At 45.3% G+C, this 21,605-nt stretch overlaps 3 protein-coding genes across 4 annotated transcripts; all 3 read left to right on the forward strand.

Moving 5' to 3' along the window:
• Positions 1–155: 155 nt before the first annotated feature.
• On the forward strand, positions 156–13,753 carry NEDD8 (NEDD8 ubiquitin like modifier). Its single transcript, XM_053593450.1, has 4 exons — positions 156–249; positions 11,883–11,930; positions 12,094–12,176; positions 13,384–13,753. The coding sequence occupies exons 1-4, from the start codon at positions 232–234 to the stop codon at positions 13,478–13,480; spliced, it is 246 nt and encodes an 81-aa protein (XP_053449425.1). The 5' UTR covers positions 156–231; the 3' UTR covers positions 13,481–13,753.
• Positions 13,754–14,518: 765 nt separating this feature from the next.
• MDP1 (magnesium dependent phosphatase 1) lies at positions 14,519–16,620 on the forward strand. 2 transcript variants are annotated; one of them, XR_008380581.1, is made up of 7 exons: positions 14,519–14,662; positions 14,780–14,840; positions 14,932–15,042; positions 15,800–15,907; positions 16,004–16,089; positions 16,268–16,427; positions 16,495–16,620. XR_008380581.1 is itself a non-coding variant. In XM_053593449.1 (6 exons), the coding sequence occupies exons 1-6, from the start codon at positions 14,626–14,628 to the stop codon at positions 16,357–16,359; spliced, it is 495 nt and encodes a 164-aa protein (XP_053449424.1). In that variant the 5' UTR covers positions 14,519–14,625; the 3' UTR covers positions 16,360–16,478. The 2 variants fall into 2 exon arrangements, 1 of the variants encoding a protein (XP_053449424.1); XM_053593449.1 differs by lacking the exon at positions 16,495–16,620 and having other exon boundaries at positions 16,268–16,478.
• A 64-nt stretch (positions 16,621–16,684) lies between these two features.
• Positions 16,685–21,051, forward strand: CHMP4A (charged multivesicular body protein 4A). The gene is made up of 6 exons (XM_053593448.1): positions 16,685–17,025; positions 18,572–18,721; positions 18,807–18,984; positions 19,907–20,021; positions 20,188–20,323; positions 20,743–21,051. Exons 1-6 carry the CDS (start codon positions 16,917–16,919, stop codon positions 20,799–20,801), a joined length of 747 nt encoding a protein of 248 aa, XP_053449423.1. The 5' UTR covers positions 16,685–16,916; the 3' UTR covers positions 20,802–21,051.
• Positions 21,052–21,605: the final 554 nt, after the last annotated feature.

The following is a 21,605-nucleotide window of genomic DNA, read 5'->3' on the forward strand; positions in this document are numbered from 1 at the left end:
GCCGTAACTAAACTGGCCACCTTCTTTTTATTTACGACGCCACTGAACCCAAACCCGAGAGCATCCCTGAGCCTCTCAGGAACCCCGTGGAAAGAATTGGGGGCGGGGTGAAGCCAGACAGTGACCCGGAAGCAGAAGTGACTTCCACAGCAGAGTGCTGGAGAGCGGCAGCAGCGACCACAGCGGCAGAAGGAGCAATTTATCCGTGTGCAGCCTCAAACTGGAAAGAAGATGCTAATTAAAGTGAAGGTGGGAGCACCTCCAGCCTTGCCAAGACGCAGTGGTACTGGGCTGGCAGCTGTGCCTTACGGGAAAAGAGGGAAAGGAAAACCACGCCTTTCCCGAGCCTGGAGGGTGCTGACAGCCTCAGGACTCCGCGCGAGGGGCGACGGGAAAGAAGGGGCCCCCTGGAGGGCTTTGAGAGCCGGGGGCTGGCCCTGCCTGACGACCCTAGGGTCTCTGGCGTCCTTACTTTCTCACTAGGAATGTACCGTGACCCAGAAGGAGGACGATTTTGTCCGAGGTTTCACTGTACTCGAACCCCAGCAGTCTTAGAGAAGGCCTAGCAGCAATTTGGCTCCCCTCTCTCTTGAATTCTTGGAGTAAAAAGCTCTGGGTTTTCATGCTCAGGGTTACCAGCTTCTCCTAGCCCCTAGCGTAGGCTACCTCCAAACACAGCACTGAAAACATTAGCCTGGAGGATCCGTGATCTCCCAGGGGCTGGATTGTGCCTTTATTGGTGTTTGCCAAGGTATATATAGTATCTCAGCCATCCTTCAGGGACCAAAGCTGGGAGGGAATGTTTTCAGTCGTCACTTGCTCTTCTGAGTCAGGCATCCTGGACCAGCCTCACTTCTTGGCTGAGACAGGCCAGTTACCAGTGCCCTAATTCTTGGTACCAGCCACGTTTCCTTAATCTTCATCTCTTAGAGCCTGTGGTTAGTCACCAATTTCCAACAACGCTTATTGGACCTATCTGCTATTTCTTCTTTTATCTCTTCAAAGACAAAACCGATAATTGATGCAGTCCAATTCTAATTTGGCTTTTTTTAGCTAAGTCAGTCTACCATTATTTCATCAGCTCCTTACGTATTTACCATACATAATAGTCATTCTTAACTTTCTTTTCTCTAGTCCTTACAAACCTCCTAGCTAATGTCTGAAGCCAAACAGCATGTTAAATATCATTGTTTTTCAAATTTAAGTTTCATGAGATGAGTTTAATAGATCAGTGGGTCCCAGGCAACTTTTTTAAAAATAGAAAATAAGAATATACTGCTGGGTAAGAATTTTTATTTTCAGCCCACACTAAAAATTTTACACTATGACCCATACAGACACAAAGAACTTACTATGTGTGATACGCTCTGAAAATTTCAATTCCATTCTAAGTTGTTTTTATAATCCAATGATGAGTTTAGGCCTGCAGTTTAAAGCATGCTATTTGAAAAAATGAAATCAGTGCTATATGTGGAACCTTGGGAAAAAAATACTGTTCTAGATGGGCTTCTCAGACTTCAAAATGCTAAATAATCACTCAGTGGTTTTGCTGAAATGCTGATTCCGATTCCAAGGATCTAGATTGGGGCACAAGATTCTGCATTTCTAACAGGCTTCCAGGTAGCTAATGTTACATATTTGGAGAATTCACTTTGAATAGCAAGGTTCCAGATTTTGTCTCTTCTTTGAATCCATTTTTATTTAATACTTCTTTAAAATTGCCAGTTTTCTGTGATGCTTACCTTTCTGTCTCAAACAGGTCTCCTATCTCTTTTGTTTGCTACATCTCTGTTTAGTAAATACATATGAAAGCAATGAGATAGCTGTTAATTACTATATAAATGATAGGTTTTATTAGAGTTCCTTTGTGAATTATTCGTTTTTCAACTGTTGTCTCTGTGCAGATGACTTCCATATTGTTCTGTAATCCTTTGCAATTAAATCCTCATTTCTGGGTTTTTAAAATTAAATGCATCATCTTCTATCTTAAGACACCTCCCCAGTACACAGCTCGTATCAATCTACCAGGTGAATGGAATGCAGTTCTTTAGAGTCATTGTTCTTTTTATAAGATCTGACTTTTTACTTGAAACTTCTGCTTAATTTTTCTTTCCATTTCCATTACTCTCACTTTGTTCTGAGAGTCTCATTAACTCATATCTTTATTTCTGTATGATACCTCCAACTGGGTTTTCCTACTATAATAGCCCCTCTAAAGTATAGGATCTAAACCAAGACACGGTGTACAGAAATCATAATTTATAGGTCTTCCTTGAGCTTTTTTATCAGATTACCTCTTTTTTTTTTTTTTGTAGAGACAGAGTCTCACTTTATGGCCCTCGGTAGAGTGCCGTGGTCTCACACAGCTCACAGCAACCACCAACTCCTGGGCTTAAGTGATTCTCTTGCCTCAGCCTCCCGAGCAGCTGGGACTACAGGTGCTATCAGATTACTTCCTAATCCCACATTATGCATTCATTTCCTCATTGCAGATTACTTTGGCAACTCTCTTTACTATGAGCACCTATTTCCCTCATTTGTGTGGGATTTTTTTCTTTTGGGGGGGGAGGTTATTTCTTGTTTTCGAGACATAATTGTGCTGTTACCTGGACTGCAGCATGAACCACCATGTTCAGCTATTTTGCTGTTTTTTTTTAGAGACATGGTCTTGCTATAAGACTGGTCTCAAACTCCTGGCCTCAAGCAGTCCTCTCACATTGGCCTCCCAAAGTGCTAGGATAACAGGCATGAACCACCACATCTTGGCTATGTTTTTTTTATTTTTCCTTTTAAGATACTATAAAATCCGTGTTTTTTTTTTTTTTTTTTTTTTTTTTTTGTGTGTGTGTGTGGTTTTTGGCCAGGGCTAGGTTTGAACCCCCCACCTCCGGCATATGGGACCGTTGCCCTACTCCTTGAGCCACAGGCACCGCCCCCATGGTTCTTTTTATTTTCTTTCTTTGAGACAGTCTCATTCTGTGCCCTAGCTAGAATGCCATGGCGTCATAGCACATAGCAACCTCAAACTCTTGGGCTCAAGTAACACTCTTGCCTCAGCCTGCTGAGTAACTGGGACTACAGGCACCTGCCACAAAGCCTGGCTGTTTTTCCTATTTTTAGTAGAAATGGAGTCTCATTCTTGCTCAGGCTGGTTTCAAACTCCTGAGCTCAAACAATCTACCTGCCTCAGCCTCCCAGAATAGTAGGAGTACAGGCATAAGCCACCGACTTGGCCAGAAATGAAATTTTTATTGCATTTAAATTTATTTATTTAAATTAATTAATTAATTTTTTTTTTTGGAGACAAAGTCTCACATTGTTGCCCTTGGTTGAATGCCATGGCATCATAGCTCGCAGCAACCACAAACTCTTGGGCTCAAGTGATCCTCTTGCCTCATCCTCCCAAGTAGCTGGGACTGCAGGTGCCCGCCACAACACCCGGCTATTTTTAATTTATATATATAGATAGATAGAACGATATACACATTTTTTTTTAAGTTTTTTTTTTTTAACTTAAAAATTTTTTTTTTTTTTAGAGATTGAGTCTCACTTTGTTGCCCTTGGAAGAGTGTCATGGCGTCACAGCTCACAGCAACCTCCAGCTCTTGGGCTTAGGCAATTCTTTTGCCTCAGCTTCCCAAGTAGCTGGGACTACAGGCGCCTGCCACAACAGCTCGGCTATTTTTTGTTGCAGTTTGGCTGGGGCTGGGTTTGAACCCACCACCCTCGGTATATGGAGCCGGTGCCCTACTCACTGAGTCACATGCGCTGCCCACATTTTTTTTTTTTTTTTGAGACAGAGTCTCAAGCTATTGCCCTGGGTAGAGTGCAGTGGCGTCCCAGCTCACAGCAACCTCCAACTCTGGGGCTTAAGCCATTCTTTTGCCTCAGCCTCCCCAATAGCTGGGGCTACAGGTGCCTGCCACCACGCCTGGCTATTTTTTGGTTATAGTTGTCATTGTTTGGCATGCCTGGGCTGGATTTGAACCCGCCAGCTCTGGTGTATGTGGCTGGCACCTTAGTTGCTTGAGCCATAGGCACCGAGCTTTTTTATATATTTTTGAGACAGGGTCTTATTATGTCACCCTCGGTAGAGTGCTATGGCGTCACAGCTCACAGCAACCTCAAACCCTTGGGCTTAAGAGATTCTCTTGCCTCAGCCTCCCAAGTAGCTGGGAATACAGGCACGGGCTAATATTTTAAAATAAGGTCTCTTGCTCAGGCTGGTCTCGAACCCATGAGCTCAGGCAATCCACCTGCCTCAGCCTCCCAGAGTGCTAGGATTACAGGCATGAGACACTTTTTTTTCTTTTTTTATTGTTTGGGATTCATTGAGGGTACAAAGAATTAGGTTACACTGATTGCATTTGTTAGATAAAGTCCCTCTTTTTTTTTTTGCGGTTTTTGGCCGGGGCTGGGTTTGAACCCACCACCTCCGGCATATGGGGCTGGTGCCCTACTCCTTGAGCCACAGGCATCACCCCAAGTCCCTCTTATAATTGTGTCCCAACCCCAAAAGGTGTGCCATGCACTGAGACCCCATCCCCCTCCTCCGCTCTCCCCACTTGCTTATTTCCCTCCCCTCCTCTTTTAATGGCTCACCGACTGCCTTCATATTAGAGTATATTGGATTTTTTCTTCTCCATTCTTGTGATGCTTATTATGAAGAATGTGTTCCACCTCCATCCAGGTTAGTACAAAAGATGTAAAGTCTCCAACTTTTCGTGGCTGAATAGTATTCCATTATACATATACCACAGCTTGTTAATCCATTCTTGGGTTGGTGAGCATTTAGGCTGTTCCCATATTTTGGTGATTGTAAATTGTGCAAATATCCTTAAGATAAAGGATTTTTTTTTCTTCTGGGTGGATGCCTAGTAATGGGATTACATTTAAATTTAAAAGCTATATTTTGATTTTGTCACTGGAAAACTTTCAAGTATATTTGGAACAAACTGGGTATATAAATCTACTTTTTCAGCTATAAATTATGAAACTTAAATACAGATTCAGTATTTCAGATGAAAATTTACCATCTGAATTTGCATGTATGAAATACAGGATTTTGAAGGTTTGGCTAAGGGGAAAAATATAACATATATTCATCATTTTATACTGGTAACAAGTTGAATGACAATATTTTGGTTATATTGGGGTTTGAAACATTAAAATTAATTTTACCTTTAAAAGAAAACTTTTGAAATGTGGCTACCAAGGCCAGGCACGGTGGCTCATACCTGTAATCCTAGCACTCTGGGTTGCCAAGGCCAGTGGACTGCTGGAGCTCCCAGGTTCAAGACCAGCCTGAGCAGGAGCGAGACCCCTCTCTAAAAATAGGCATTGTGGCAGCTGCCTGTAGTCTCAGCTACTCAGGAGGCTGAGGCAAGAAAATTTCTTGAGCCCAAGAGTCTGAGGTTGCTGTGAGCTATAATACCATGGCACTCTACCAAGGGCGACAAAGTGAGACTCTGTCAAAAAAAAAAAAAGTGGCTACTAGTAAATTTAAAATTGTGTATGTGGCTTGTACATATTACATTTCTATTTAACAATGTTGCTTTATAAATCATTTCCTTATACCCTTTTCAAAGAAGCCACTTTAAACATATTTTTTCCTCATTACAACATATTCACATAGTATAAAACATAGAAAATGCAGACAAGTACAACTGATGTAATTAAAATCACCTGTAATCACACAGCTCAAGGAAAAAGCACTGATGTACTGTATATATGTATATCCTTCTGAGCTTTTTTTTTTTTTTTTTTGGTAGAGACAGAGTCTCACTTTACCGCCTTTGGTAGAGTGCCATGATGTCACAGGACTCACAGCAACCTGTAGCTCGTGGGCTTCCGTGATTCTCCTGCCTCAGCCTCCCAAGCAGCTGGGACTACAGGCGCCCGCCACAACGCCCGGCTATTTTTTTTTTTTTTTTTGGTTGCACTTCAGCCGAGGCTGGGTTTGAACCCGCCACCCTCGGTATATGGGGCTGGCACCCTACTCACTGAGCCACAGGCGCCACCCATCCTTCTGAGCTTTTATCGAGGGCATTTACAAATGTACATACATCTTTTTACAAAATTGGAATTATACTCAATATACTGGAACTTGCTTTTTCAGTTTATTGGTTTGTTTTTTTTTTGAGACAGAGCCTCAAGCTGTTGCCCTGGGTAGAGTGATGCAATGGCATCACAGCTCACAGCAACCTCCCAACTCCTGGGCTCAAGCGAGTCTCCTGTCTCCCCCTTCCAAGTAGCTGGGACCACAGGCACCTGCCACGATGCCTGGTTATTTTTTGGTTGCAGCCGTCATTGTTGTTTGGCGGGCCCGGGCTGGATTCGAACCCGCCAGCTCAGGTGTACGTGGCTGGTGCCTAAGCCGCTTCAGCCACAGGCGCCCAGCCACTATGTTGTTAATATATCCCAAATCATAGGCCAGGCGCAGTGGCTTATGCCTATAACCCTAGCACTCTGGGAGGACGAGGTGGGGGGATTACTTGAGCTCAGGATTCTAGCAACAGTGAGACCCCATCTCTACTAAAAAACAGAAAAACTAGCTGAGTGTTTTGGTGGGTGCCTGTAGTCCCAGCTACTTGGGAGGCTGAAGAGGATTGCTTGAGTCCAAGAGACTGAGGATGCTGTGAGGTATGATGCCACAGCATTCGACCCAGGGCACAGAAAGAGACACTGTCTCAAAAAATATGTATGTGTGTGTATATCCCAAATTATTATATCCTAAGCATTGTTTGAGTATTTTGTAATTTTTCATCTATGATTGTATCATAATTTAATCCTTGGCTGGTCAGAGTGCAGTTGTGTTTACAACTAATTAATCACAACCTGCCACAGATTTCTCTGCTCCTTCTCCATTGCCGCTGCTTCACTTGATGAGCCTCATTAAAAAAAAAAAAGAAAGTGCCCATCGATCCACGAATGGATTAATAAATTGTGGTATATGTACACCATGGAATATTATGCAGCCTTAAAGAAAGATGGAGACTTTACCTCTTTCATGTTTACATGGATGGAGCTGGAACATATTCTTAGTAAAGTATCTCAAGAATGGAAGAAAAATTATCCAATGTACTTAGCCCTACTATGAAACTAATTTATGGCTTTCATATGAAAGCTATAACCCAGTTATAACCTAAGAATATGGAGAAGGTGGAGAGGGAGGGGAGGGGAGGGGGGAGGATGGGCGGAGGGAGGGTGATTGGTGGGATCACACCTATGGTGCATCTTACAAGGGTACATGTGAAACTTACTGAATGTAGAATATAAATGTCTTAACACAATAACTAAGAAAATGCCAGGAAGGCTATGTTAACCAGTGTGATGAAAATATGTCAAATGGTATATAAAACCAGTGTATGGGACGGCACCTGTGGCTCAGTGAGTGGGGCGCCGACCCCATATACCAAGGGTGGTGGGCTCAAACCTGGCCCCAGCCGAACTGCAACAAAAAATAGCCGGGCGTTGTGGCGGGCGCCTATGGTCCCAGCTACTGGGGAGGCTGAGGCAAGAGAATTGCTTAAGCCCAGGAGCTGGAGGTTGCTGTGAGCTGTGATGGAACAGCACTCTACCAAGGGCAATAAAGTGAGACTCTGTCTCTACAAAAAAAAAAAAAAAGTGTATGGTGCCCCATGATTATATTAACGTACACAGCTATGATTTAATAATTAAAAAAAAAAAAAGAGGCCTAGTGTAGTGGTTCACACCTGTAATCCCAGCACTCTGGGAGACTGATGCAGGTGGATTGCCTGAGCTCAAGAGTTGGAGACCAGCCTGAGCCAGAGCGAGACCCCATCTCTAAAATATAGCTGGGTGTTGTGGCAGGTGCCTGTAGTCCCGGGTACTCAGGATGCTGAGGCAAGAGAATTGTTTGAGCCTAAGAGTTTGAGGGTGCTGTGAGCTATGACGTCAGGCACTCTACCAAGGGCAACAAAGTGAGACTCTCTCAAAAAAAAAAAGAAAAAAAATATTTAACCCTCAATTGTTTGATATGTAGATTGTGTTTCTAATTTTTCAGTATCAAAAGGCTGCAGTGATCATTGTTGTAAGTATATTCTTGGACGCAGTCATGATTATTTACCTAGAAGTATTGTTGCAAGGAGACCGTAGTGTCAGATGGCTCTCTGGATAAATTTATGAGCCCCTGTAGTCAATTTCGGTAGTAAAGGCCCAGTCTTGGAAGTTTGTTTATGTATTCATTTGAGACAGTCTCACTTTGTCACCCTTAGTAGAGTGCTGAGCTCATAGCAAACTCAAATTCTTAGGCTTGGGCGGCGCCTGTGGCTCAGTGAGTAGGGCGCCGGCCCCATATGCTGAGGGTGGTGGGTTCAAACCCAGCCCCCGCCAAACTGCAACAAAAAAATAGCCAGGCATTGTGGCAGGCGCCTGTAGTCCCAGCTGCTTGGGAGGCTGAGGCAAGAGAATCACGTAAGCCCAAGAGTTTGAGGTTGCTGTGAGCTGTGTGACGTCATGGCACTCTACCCGAGGGTGGTACAGTGAGACTCTTTGTCTCTACAAAAAAAAAAAATTCTTAGGCTCAAGTGATCTTCTTACCTCAGCCTCCCAAGTAGTTGGGACTACAGGCGCCCGCCACAGCTAGGAATATGTTTTATGAACAGTACAGATAAAAGGCTATACTCTATATACCCTCCCCTTAGCCCTATTCTCCTGCTCAAAGATAAATCACTATTCTAAGAGATAGGTATACTTGTAATCCTTCTCCTTCTCTACTTTTGGGACCTAGAAAAAAAAATCCTTTTTTCTGTGTAGGTACGTATGTCTGTATATAAAAAATGATGTGTAGGCTCAGCTCCACATACACCAGAGCTGGCCGGTTCAAATCCAGCCTAACAACTGTGACAACTACAACCAAAAAATAGCCAGGCATGTGGTGGGCGCCTGTAGTCCCAGCTACTTGGGAGGTCGAGGCAAGAGAATCATTTAAGCCCAAGAGTTAGAGGTCACTGTGAGCTGTGACAGCATGGCAGTCTACCCAGGGCGACATAGAGTCTGTCTCAAAAAAAAAAAAAAGGATATGTAATTATATGGTCTTTAAAGAATTATACATTCTTTAGCTCTTTCCTTTGCATTCTAAGGATGTACCATAGTTTAATAATTTTCTTATTAATGGGCATTATTAAGCTATCAGTGGTACTGCAGTCAGCCTCACATGTACCTCTTTGGATACGGGGCCAAGTTTTTCCGATAAGTTAGCTATCTAGGAATGGAATTGTCTGGTTGAAAGGTCTTTGTATTTAAAGTATTATGATCAATAAAGTGAAGTAATTTGTGGGACATCATAGAATTGCAAACTTTTCCATTCATTAGGTAGGGGCATATATTTCTGGGTACAGTGGCTCATGCCTATAATCCCAGCATTTTGGGAGGCTGAAGCAGGAGGATTGCTTGAGACCAGGGGTTCAGGACCAGCCTGGGCAAGATTTCATCTTTTAAAAAAATTCTTTTTAATTAGCTGGGCATGGTGGCAGTCATCTGTAGTCCTAGCTACTCAGGAAGTCAAGGTGGGAGGATCCCTTGAGCCCAAGAACTCAAGGTTACATTGATCAATGATCATACCACTGCACTCCAGCCTGGGTGATGTACCAAGACCCTGTATCCAGTACTAGCTCAGCTAGACTCAGTTAGGCAGGACAGAGTACAAGAGTTAAAAAGCAAGGGTTCTGGGGCCAGAGAATTTGTGTTTAAATCCATTCTCTACTTTTGACTGGATAGGTGTGCTTTTTAACCTCCAAGTCCTATTTTCATCTATAAAGTGGAAATAGAAATAGTATTCACAAATGCTTGGGAGAATTAATTGTGACAATGTTATATGAGTTGCCCAGCATAGTTTCTAACGCTTAGAAAGCATTCACTAAGGTGGGGCGAGGTGGCTCATGTCTGTACTCTGGGAGGCTGAGGCGGGCAGATTGCTTAAGCTTACAAGTTCGAGACCAGCTTGAGCTAGAGTGAGTCCTCATCTCTAAAAATAGCCGGGTGTTGTGGCAGGTTCCTGTAAGTCCCAGCTACTCAGTAGGCTGAGGCAAGATAATCACTTGAGCCTAAGAGTTTGAGGTTGCTGTGAACTATGACACTCCGGCACTCTACAAGGGGTGACAAAGTGAGACTCTGTCTCAAAGAAAAAAAAAAAGCATTCACTAAATGTTGGCTGTGACTATGACAGGATCATCAGTGCAGTTAGCCCTTCCACAAATGTTTATTCACTACTTCTACTTAAACACTGTGCTCTGTGTTTGGGTTAGAAAGATGAATAGTCCGTGTCCTTTAGGAAGTGTAAGTTGGAGAGTTTAGCACTTAAACAACTAGCTGTAATTAGTATTGATGGAAGTATTAATAAAGTGCACTGGAAACAAGTCTAGGCATTATATAAGAAGAGATCTTATATTAAAGGGGCCTCGAAGTTTAGGGCGGCGCCTGTGGCTCAGTGAGTAGGGCGCCGGCCCCATATGCCGAGGGTGGCGGGTTCAAACCCAGCCCCGGCCAAACTGCAACAGAAAAATAGCCGGGCGTTGTGGCGGGTGCCTGTAGTCCCAGCTGCTCGGGAGGCTGAGGCAAGAGAATCGCGTAAGCCCAAGAGTTAGAGGTTGCTGTGAGCCGTGTGACGCCACGGCACTCTACCCGAGGGCGGTACAGTGAGACTCTGTCTCTACAAAAAAAAAAGGGGGGGGGCCTTGAAGTTTGGAGAGGGAGTAGGGGAGGGTTTTGCCACAAGGAAAGCAGTAGAAGCAAAGAAATGCTCCTAAGTTAGACTGAGGATGTTATGTTTGTGGTCTGGATGTCCGTAGACTAGTGCAGATAGAGCTTTAAGAGCAAGGACAGATAGGAGATTGGATTGAGTGGAATCTGAAATTATGACTGTACAATTAGTATAATCAGGGCAGCGCCTGTGGCTCAAAGGAGTAGAGTGCTGGCCCCATATGCCGGAGGTGGCGGGTTCAAGCCCAGCCCCAGCCAAAAGTTGCAAAAAAAAAAAATTAGTATAATCATTGTGTTTGGATATCAGCAACCCTTAGCCTACAGAAGAAGTCAAGCAGACAAGAACTGTAATTTAGGATTTAGGTGGAAGTCTAGAGAAGATATGGGAGATATGTTGAATTCTGGTGTTTCTTAAAACGCTGTTTGGAGGTGTCCTTGAGAATTTGAATTTTCTGCATGTTGATTTCTGGCATTGGTTTTTTTTTTTTTCTTTTTGAGACAGAGCCTCAAGCTGTCACTCTGGGTAGAGTGCTGTGGCATCACAGCTCACAGCAACCTCCAACTCCTGGGCTCAAGCAATTCTTCTGCCTCTGCCTCCCAAGTAACTGGGACTACAGGCACCCACCACAACGCCCAGCTATTTCTTGGTTGAAGCCGTCATTGTTTGGCAGGCCCGGGCTAAATTTGAACCCGCCAGCTCAGGTGTATGTGGCTGGCGCCTTAGCCACTTGAGCCACAGGCGCTGAACCATTCTGGCATTGGTATTTATAATCGAACAAGGTCCCTCTGACTGGAAGGGATACTTGGAACACCTCTCATTGCAGTATCATTGGGGCAGGGGGGTGAGAAGAGACAGAGGAAGATGACTTATGCAATTAAAAGAGGATCAGATGAATAATAAAAAAAGATTAATAAAAATAAATTTTTTTAAAAAGATGATCAAATGGTGCAAATAATTTTGCGCTGCCAAAATTGTACACAGACTAAAAATATTTCATGGATACAGGTATGATCAAAGTCTTCTGATTCTCTAAAGCAGTGTTACTGAGAATGTGCATCTCTGAAGGCAATAGATCCCCAGAGACCAGGACAAGATGTTTTACCTAAAAGACAAATTGTATATTGGGTTGTAGGACTTATAAAAACCTTGCCTATTTCAGACGCTGACCGGAAAGGAGATTGAGATTGACATTGAGCCCACAGACAAGGTGATGTATACCCAACACCTCATATTGCTCTTCTCCTTGCTGTATACATTTTAGTATGCTTATGAACTTGGTCCTTTTGCTTTCCTGGTATCTACATACCCCCTGTTCTTTCCATTTCCATGGTCCTACCCCTAAAGCAATCTGACTTCTTGTCCCTCTAAAGGTGGAGCGAATCAAGGAGCGTGTAGAGGAAAAAGAAGGAATCCCCCCACAACAGCAGCGGCTTATCTATAGTGGCAAACAGATGTGAGTTTGGAGTGAGAATGAGAGCATGGCAATCTTTTTTTTTTTTTTTTTAATTTTTTTTTTGTAGAGACAGAGTCTCACTGTACCGCCCTCGGGTAGAGTGCCGTGGCGTCACACGGCTCACAGCAACCTCTAACTCTTGGGCTTACGCGATTCTCTTGCCTCAGCCTCCCGAGCAGCTGGGACTACAGGCACCCGCCACAATGCCCGGCTATTTTTTGTTGCAGTTTGGCCGGGGCTGGGTTTGAACCCGCCACCCTCGGCATATGGGGCCGGCGCCCTACTCACTGAGCCACAGGTGCCACCCGAGCATGGCAATCTTATGTGAAGATGAAAGGGGGCAAATTCTGGAGGTGGATTAGATCTGCCTCTTCCTTGTGGTGCCTTGGACTCTTTGGTAATGTGGTGAAGCCTCTAGGCCCCTCCTCAGAGTGAGTTTTTTTCAGGTATAAAATTAAATACATAGAACTACAAAGGAAACTAATTATCAAATTAGTTATCAGATTATCAAATTGAAATATCATTATCAAAATAGTGAAACAAATTTATGATATAGTAATATATGCTTCCTTATTAATATAATAAATGAGATCTAACAATGGGTCTAATAACTACCATAATTTTGAAACATTTTCAAGTTACCTATAAACACTTATAACATGAATATGATGTCATTTCCATTGTTAATAAGTTACTCATATTACTAACACTACTGTGGTTTTTTTGCCTGTGTTTAAAATGTAAAGAAATACTAAATTTCAGGTAGGGGTTAGTAAAACTAAAGATGGAGGGTGGCACCTATGGCTCAGGGGTTAGGGTGTCAGCCCCATATACTGAGGGTAACGGGTTCAAACTCGGCCCCGGCCAAAACAGCAATCCCCAAAAACAGGAATCCCCCCAAAACAGCAGTGGCAACTGCAACAAAAATAGCCGGGCATTGTGGTAGGCTCCTGTAGTCCCAGCAACTTGGGAGGCTGAGGCAAGAGAATCGCCCTAGCCCAAGAGCTGGAGGTTGCTGTGAGCTGTGATGCCACGGCGCTCTACCGAAGGCGGCAAAGTGAAACTCTGTCTCAAAAAACAAAACAAACTAAAGATGGAATTTTTTTCTGAGGTTCATAGGGCCCCAAAGAGATCCATGAAATTCAGGTTAAGAACCCCTGTTCTAGATGGCATTTTAAAAACTTTTTTTTTCTTTCTTTTCTTGCAGGAATGATGAAAAGACAGCAGCTGATTACAAGATCTTAGGTGGTTCAGTCCTCCACCTGGTGTTGGCTCTGAGAGGAGGAGATGGTCTTAGGCAGTGATAGCCCCTCACTCCATTTTACCTCTTACCCTGTCTCTCATAATGAGGCATCATATATCCTTTCACTCTCTGGAACACCAGAGCCACCACCCCCTCCCCTGGATGCCCATTGTTGTGTGTCTACTGGTGGGAGACTATGAGGACCCCAGGATGCAGTGTTTCTGGCCCAGAGAGCCCTTGCTGGATGTTGGGTTTTAGTTTGCAGTCCTGTGTGTTTCCCTCTCTTATGGCTATGTCCCTGGTTGTCAATAAAATATTTCCTGGCCTCCTGGAATCTTTATTTTATTGCACAAATGTGACAAATCTAAATGGGTCCATTGTTCACTCAGTTATACCAGAGTATACTGAAGGAGTAGGAGATTGGAAATGATGTTGCTCATCTAAGGATTATCTGACTCTAGAAAAGCCTAATTCCAGTTGTGTGATGGAGCCAGTTTATACCAATTACTGGCATCTCTTCCCAACTCTATGTTAAGTGACTTCATGTTAGTAACTTGGAATTGGCCATGATAGGAGTATTTACAGAAATTGTTAAACACTGTAAATCAGTTCCTCCCAGCAAACTGCATATTACACATCTACCAGCATACTACTAATGTTGGTGGGTAGAAACCGGGAGAGTGAATTGCCTCCCATAGTGGCTTTATTGGACATTTGGGCCCGGTTGGAGAAAGGCCTCAGAGGCTTAGCAGACACAACATTCTTTATGTTGGCATATTGCTGAGGGCTCTGGGTTCTACACTATCGAGAGGCTGGTATAGAGAAAGGCTGAGGAGTGACAACCTGCTGTGAATGACTGAAGTCTGACTTGATACGAGGTGCTAGAAGAAAAGGCCTTCCTTCCTTGGCTTCTCTAGCGTATTAGAATATGGCACGGTTGGGTGGCTTGGAGAAGCAAGGGAGGATGCCTTGGAGAGGCTTGACCCTTGTTCTACGTGCGTCGCTTTGGTTCTTTGCTGCAGTCCTCTCCCCCTCCCAGCATCAGAAGGCGCTATTGCGTGACCGCCAGGACCATTGCTGAAGCCTGGTTTGGCGACGCTCTAGTCGACCTTTCTCTATGGCACTCCTTAACCGCTGGAGTTGCTGGGCTTGCTAGGGCTCCGGAGAAAACTCCACCTCGGGGCACATATCCTGCCAGTGTTGGTCATGGTGCCGCTCCCAAGACTAGCAGTCTTTGATCTGGGTAAGGAACGGGGCAAAGCTTCGCAGGACGCTCTCCCTTTCCACACTCCAGCTGCAGCTGTCTAGTCCCTCGTTCCTCCTGAGGCTGAGAAAACCTTCCCGTTTTCACCTTTCACAGATTACACACTCTGGCCTTTCTGGGTCGACACGCACGTAGATCCTCCGTTCCACAAGAGCAGGTGAGGCAGGAATAGGGAGGACTGGGGCCAGGTAAGATAGGGGTAGGGAGGTGCTGCCTGTTCGGACCTGAGGGCACCCTCGCTTCTCCAGTGATGGAACCGTGCGAGATAGGCGGAACCAGGACATCCGACTGTACCCAGAGGTTCCTGAGGTTCTGGAACGATTGCAGCGCCTTGGGGTGCCCGGTGCGGCCGCTTCACGGTAAGCAGAGCTACTAACAAAAGCTGTCAGCGTAATGCTGAAGGATGCATGCGTGATGAGACTTCTCGTGAATCCTGCAGGCTCCAAAATGTTAGGTGCAAAAGTGCAAGCGTTTGTACATTTTTTTCATTGTAGTGTTTTCTGTATCTTTTTTTTTTTCTTTTTTTGAGATAGAGTCTCACTCTGCCGCCAGGCTACAGTGCCATGGCCTCAGCTCACAGCAACCTCAAACTCCTGTGTTCAAGTGACCTTCCTGCCTCAGCCTCCCAAGTAGCTGGGACATCAGGTGCCCACTACAACCCCCAGCTACTGTTTCTATTTTTATTTATTTATTTGAGAGAGCCTCAAGCTGTCGCCCTAGGTAGAGTGCTTGGCATCACAGCTCACAGCAACCTCCAACTCCTGGGCTGAAGCGATTCTCCTGCCTCAGCCTCCCGAGTAGCTGGGACTACAGGCGCCCGCCACAATGCCCGGCTATTTTTTGGTTGCAGTTTGGCCGTGGCCGTGTTTGAACCCGCCACCCTCGGTATATGGGGCTGGCGTCTTACCCACTGAGCCACAGGCGCCGCCTCCTGTACCTTTTAATTATTAAACATTGGCTCAACACCAACTGTGTCAGGCAGGCTTTGGAGTTGAATAAAGGCCAAGATGCCTATCCATCCTGAAAAACAGCAAGTTGATTTCTCCCTGATTATATACTTTGCTTGTGGTCTGGTCCTTCACTCTCCTAATCCCATCTACTACACCTTTTTTGCAGGACAGGTGAGATAGAAGGAGCCAACCAGCTACTGGAGCTCTTTGACCTTGTCAGATACTTTGCTCATCGGGAAATCTATCCAGGCAGTAAGGTCACACACTTTGAGAGGTATGTGGAGATAAGACAGGAGCAGGGAGAGAGAGCACCAGAAAGGCTTGAGGAACCACGATGCCAGCTTGGCTACCCCTGCCCTGTCTTGCACAGGTTGCAGCAGAAGACTGGAGTTCCTTTCTCCCAGATGATCTTCTTTGATGATGAGAGGCGAAATATTGTGGATGTCAGCAAACTGGGTACTGAAGGGTTTGGAATAGCCATTTGGGGCATGAGGAGAAAGGGTTCTTTCCTAGGAGGGTTAGGTAGACATATACAGGGAGGATAACCTGCATGATAGGTTGGCACCAACAAAAGGTGGGAGTAATAAAGAAGAGCCCTGAGTGTCTGATGAAATGTGACTTTTTTTCCTTCTAGGTGTTACCTGCATTCATGTCCAGAATGGAATGAATCTTCAAACCCTAACTCAAGGGTTAGAGACATTTGCAAAGGCTCATACTAGCCCCTGAGGTCCAGCCTGGTGAATGAACCTCACTTAAGGCCTAACACCGAAAAGAAATCAAGACAGCATTTGCAGGTGCATTTGTAGTTTATTAAATTCTATTTGTGTGTGACAGAAGAGATCTTACCCACAGTGTGGATAGTTTCTGTTTTTCTAGACTGTGAACTGGATCGTTGTCCTGAAATGCGAAGACCCCAGTAAGACATGATGCTGCATGAGGTTGTGCCATGTAAACTTGTGAAGACCGTGATCCCTTTGGGCTGGAACCCGACCCACCCTACTTTCCCAAGCTCTGTAATAAAGGGTATAAAGAACTGTCCCACTGGTCCCATATTTCGGGGTGTCATTACGCTGTTTTTTTTCCCTCCGCAGTACAAATACATAACTGTTGTGGCGTGGGGGGCACCTTTTCACGTGGTAGAAAATGAAGCGGCCGCTTTAAGAGAAGAGAGTTGATCTGGGGCTGGCGGCTCGGGTCGCATGATAGCGGTGGTCTTGTTTGCGCCTGTTGATGATGTCGCGGCGGCGCCCTAAAGAGGATTGGCTAAGGCTGGTGACTGCTTGATGAGACATCACCCTCCCAGGAACGAGGCGGAAGTGTGGAGGACTCCGAGGGGCGGAGGCGGGAGAGGCAAGGCTGCGATGAGTGGTCTCGGCAGACTCTTCGGGAAGGGTGAGCCCGGGCGGGACTGGTCCGCCAGGAGGTGCTAGCCGAGCGGGGTGGGAGAGGAGACCGCGGCGACATTCAGCCTGAGCGCGGCGCCAGGACGGGGAAGAGACCCAGGAGACAGGCTGACCCGAGAACAGATGAGATGGCGGAGCAAGGCTCATCTCCGGTCCAGCGGCCTACCTTGTCAGGGCGCCTTCCTCCCGTCTGCCGCCTTTCCCTGCTCCCAGAGGGAAGAGCTCGAGGTCTGGGAGGGGACATGAGTGAATGGCTTGGCGACCGTGCCGGCTCCCACTGTGGAGGCGTGGGGACGAGTTTCCTGCTCTCTTCATCCAGTCTTTTCCAAAACTTTGTTCTGCTTTGTACTGGGCAAGAGGGATCTAAGGTGAAGAAGAAAGACTGCTTTCTTAAAACTCATGTTTGGTGGGGAAAGACAAGCAAAACCAGGCCCTTACAGTATGGTGTAGCAACTCAATGATGGATTTGCTCTTGAAAAGACAGAGAAACACAGAAGTAGGGATTGAGAGTGGTGACCAAGAAGGCTAGTTGTTTGCCAGGTGGAGAACTGAGGTAATCCGGAAGCAGTAACAGCCTATGAGAAACATAGAGGCAGGAAAGAGTATGTGTATTTAGGGCAAAGAGAAGTTCTCACTGCCCAGCGAGAAAGAGTGTGTGTGTGTGGAGGAGGGAAGTATGGATGGAAAGGTAAACAAGAGCCAGATGATGAAGGGCCTTGTTCATTTCCCTAAAAAGTTTTGCATTTTATCCTGTGGGCAATAGAGAATATGGAAGGATTTTAAGCAGGCAAAGGTCATTAGATTTTTATTTGGAAAAATGACAATATAGAAGATGCAGAGAGAAATTGAGATATGATTTTTTTTCTGTAGCTCCCTGTACTTCTTTCAGTTTGATCCTGTGGAGTCAAAACCTTGAACATTTCCTAAGACAGCAAATAGAACAGTGATTATCAAAAGTGACTGGAAATGGCTGGGGGCGATGGGTCACATGTGTAATCCCAGCATTCTGGGAGGCTGAGGTGGGAGGATTTTTGAGAGCAGTCTGAGCAAGAGTGAGACTCTGTCTCTCCTGAAAATAGAAAAACTAGCTGGGCATTGTGCAGGGCATCTATAGTCCCAGCTACTCAGGAGGCTGAGGCAGGAGGATTTCTTGAATGCTTAAACCCAGGAGTCTGAAGTTGCTGTGAGTTAGGCTGACATCATGGCACTCTAGCCTGGGTGGCAGAGGGAGACTGTCTAAAAAAAAAAAAAAAAGTAAAAAGAAAAAAAATTGACTGGAAATGACTTGAAAGACAGTTGCTTGGAGTGTCATACTGCCACATTTCGATTCCCACACATTCTCTTACTAGTTGTGATTTTTAACATCTTTGTGCCTGTTTTGAAGTTGTAAAGTGAAGATAGTACATTAATTATAGAGAATTGATCAGGAATTAGCACTAACACAGTGAAGTGCCTAGTACACACTATGCACTCAGTGATTGGCGGCTAATATTTTTCCTTCACACAATATGGGCCTGCTCCATTGAACTCTTCAGGGAAGAAGGAGAAGGGGCCAACCCCTGAAGAAGCAATACAGAAATTAAAGGAGACAGAAAAGATACTGATCAAGAAACAGGAGTTTCTGGAGCAGAAGATTCAGCAGGAGCTACAAATGGCCAAGAAGCATGGGACCAAGAATAAGAGAGGTAATGAGGGAAAGAAGCTGATGGGAGGACCAAGGTGGGAAGCAGGTGCTTCTGACTCTGATGTTCAGAGTGTGGGCTGGGTCAGCTGCCCTACAGGCTTTGCGGAGAAAGAAAAGATTGGAACAGCAGCTGGCACAAACTGATGGGACGTTATCCACCCTGGAATTTCAACGTGAGGCCATTGAGAATGCCACCACCAATACAGAAGTCCTTCGTACCATGGAGCTTGCTGCTCGAGGCATGAAGAAGGCCTACCAGGACATGTAGGTATGGGGGGAGGGACCCAGGCATTTGGAAGGGTGGCCTGGTATTATATGTTGAATTTTAGAGGCTCTCAGAATGTGAATTTATAGTATAGGTACTTGTAGTGGGGAGATCTCTGTCAGCCTCCTTGCTTCCTATAATTTTCTTTTGCTGCCTGGAGCATTCAAGGTAGCGAAGATGATTTCTCTAATACTTTTTTTTTTTTTTTTTGAGACAGAGTCTCAAGCTATCATCCTGAGTAGAGTGCCATGGTGTCACAGCTCACAGCAATGTCAAATTCTTGGGCTCAAGCAATCCTCTTGCCTCAGTTTTTCTATTTTTAGTAGAGACAGGGTCTCGCTCTTGCTCAGGCTGGTTTGAACTCATGAGCTCAAGCAATCCACCCGCCTCTGCCTCCTAGAGTGCTAGGATTATAGGTGTAAGCCACTGTGCCTGGCGATTTCTCTTTTTTTTTTTTTAGAGAGACAGAGTCTCACTTTGTCACCCTCGTTAGAGTGCTGTTGCGTCACAGTTCACAGCAACCTCCAGCTCTTGGGCTTAGGTGATTCTCTTGCCTCAGCCTCCCAAGAAGCTGGGACTATAGGCGTCTGCCACAACGCCCAGTTTGGCTGTGGCCTGGTTTGAACCCACCACCCTCAGTATACGGGGCTAGTGCCCTACTCACTGAGCCTCAGGCGCTGCCTGATTTCTCTAATTCTTGAAGACCTCTGGGGAAGAGAAGACAACCTATCCTCTCTAGTGTGGCTTCTTGCTACTTCTTAGCCCAGACTGGCCTTTTTATAATTTTCTAGGGATCTCTTCTGCCTGATAGCCATGGACTTATCAGTGTGAGGCCACAAGGCAGGATAAATTTCATTTGTATGAGACGAGAAAGCCAGGGGGGTTGTTGCCTGATTTCGTGCCTGTGTATTTTGTTCTTAGGGACATTGACAAGGTAGATGAACTGATGGCTGACATCACAGAACAACAGGAGGTGGCCCAGCAGATCTCAGATGCCATTTCTCGGCCTGTGGGCTTTGGAGATGATGTGGATGAGGTGATTGGGGATGCGGGTCCAGGGAATATTGGAGGAAGCACGGGACTGTGCAGAAGAAACACCCAAAAGAGGATCTTGGGCACATTTAGGGGGAACTCCCAAAGCAGTATGTTTTTGTATGTGAAGTTTGCTTTCTTCATCTTGAACAGTCTTATCCCATATCCAGGATGAACTGTTGGAGGAGCTAGAGGAACTGGAGCAAGAGGAACTGGCCCGAGAGTTGTTAAACGTGGGCAACAAGGAGCAAGAACCCCCAGTCAGATTGCCAAGTGTACCCTCTACACATCTGCCTGCAGGGCCAGGTACGTGGGCTTCTGTTGTCTCAAGGACTTGACAGGGTGGGAGATAGGGGATTATTCCTCATCCATCCTGCCTCAGAGGAGCCAGGCAGAGAAGACTGTTGCTGCAGTTGTGCAAGTTGTTGACTGCATTAAGGGGATACCATAGAAGGGAATGGGACTGAAATCCAGCCTGTGCCCCACTCAGCAAGCTGTGTACCCTGGTTTAAGGCTGCAAATGCTGGAAACAAGAAGCAACTTTTTTCTAATTTGTATAAGGTATTGTGGGAATGAGCAGGAGCCCAACAAGCAGAAGGGCCACTTTAGGTTCTATGTTGCAGAGAGAATTCAGCAGGCTCTGAGTGTCACAGCAGGGAATGATTGGGCATTGCTGAGGCTTTAACATTGCTTTTTTCTTTCTCTGGGTGTCCTTGTTCCCGAAGCTCCCAAAGCTGATGAAGACGAAGAAGCACTAAAGCAGTTGGCTGAGTGGGTATCCTGATGAGTCTGGGCTAGTAGTCTTAATGCTGCCTTTCTTGGCCTCTTTTCCTTAAGTGCCAAGTGCTAAGCTAAAGGAAGCTTTGTGGGAAGGTCCTGCTGAAGGTAGCGCTGTGAACCTGTTTGAGAAAGGGGTTTGTTGCCCTCCCAACCCTGGCTCCAATGCTGAAAAACCTTAACTGTAAAAGGAGCCCCTGGGCTCCCTTCTCTTTGACAGCACTTTTACTGCCCTTGTTCTCAATAAAATTGGGCAGTGGAACCCTGGTGTCTGTAATGCTTTGTCTTCCCCTAAAACTCTTCTGGCCTATGGGGCCTTGTTTCAAGCAATGAATAATAATGTGAGTGATGAAAGGGGAATGGAATGTAAGTGGGCATTTCCAATACCTTAACTTATGTTCCAGGCAGACACAGTTTCATCCTTCATGTCAGTTTGTCCAGTGTTGAAGTTGAAGATAAACTGCTATTATTATTTATCTTACAACCACATGGAGTCCTTATCCCTTTCTCCTAGTCATGCCTTTGCCTCATGCCTTGTAAAACACATTTTCAAGGACAGAGAGGGAGTATTCAGTGATGGAAGAACCGATAGCTTTCCTTTATACTGTAGTTAATAGTTTTCACCACTAGAAGGCTTGGTTTGTCATTTCTGTGTCTGGGAGCAAAAATGTGAGGAACTAGAGACTCCCTGATAGTGTATTGTTTCAGTAATGGTTAAGGTGACATTGGAGGCGGGAAAAGAAACAAACATACTTCATACACTGTAGTACCCACATCTAAAAGAACAAACATTCTGGGTTAGGGGGCTCAT

Source organism: Nycticebus coucang, chromosome 6, assembly GCF_027406575.1.
Source record: "Nycticebus coucang isolate mNycCou1 chromosome 6, mNycCou1.pri, whole genome shotgun sequence".
Lineage (NCBI taxonomy): Eukaryota > Metazoa > Chordata > Mammalia > Primates > Lorisidae > Nycticebus > Nycticebus coucang.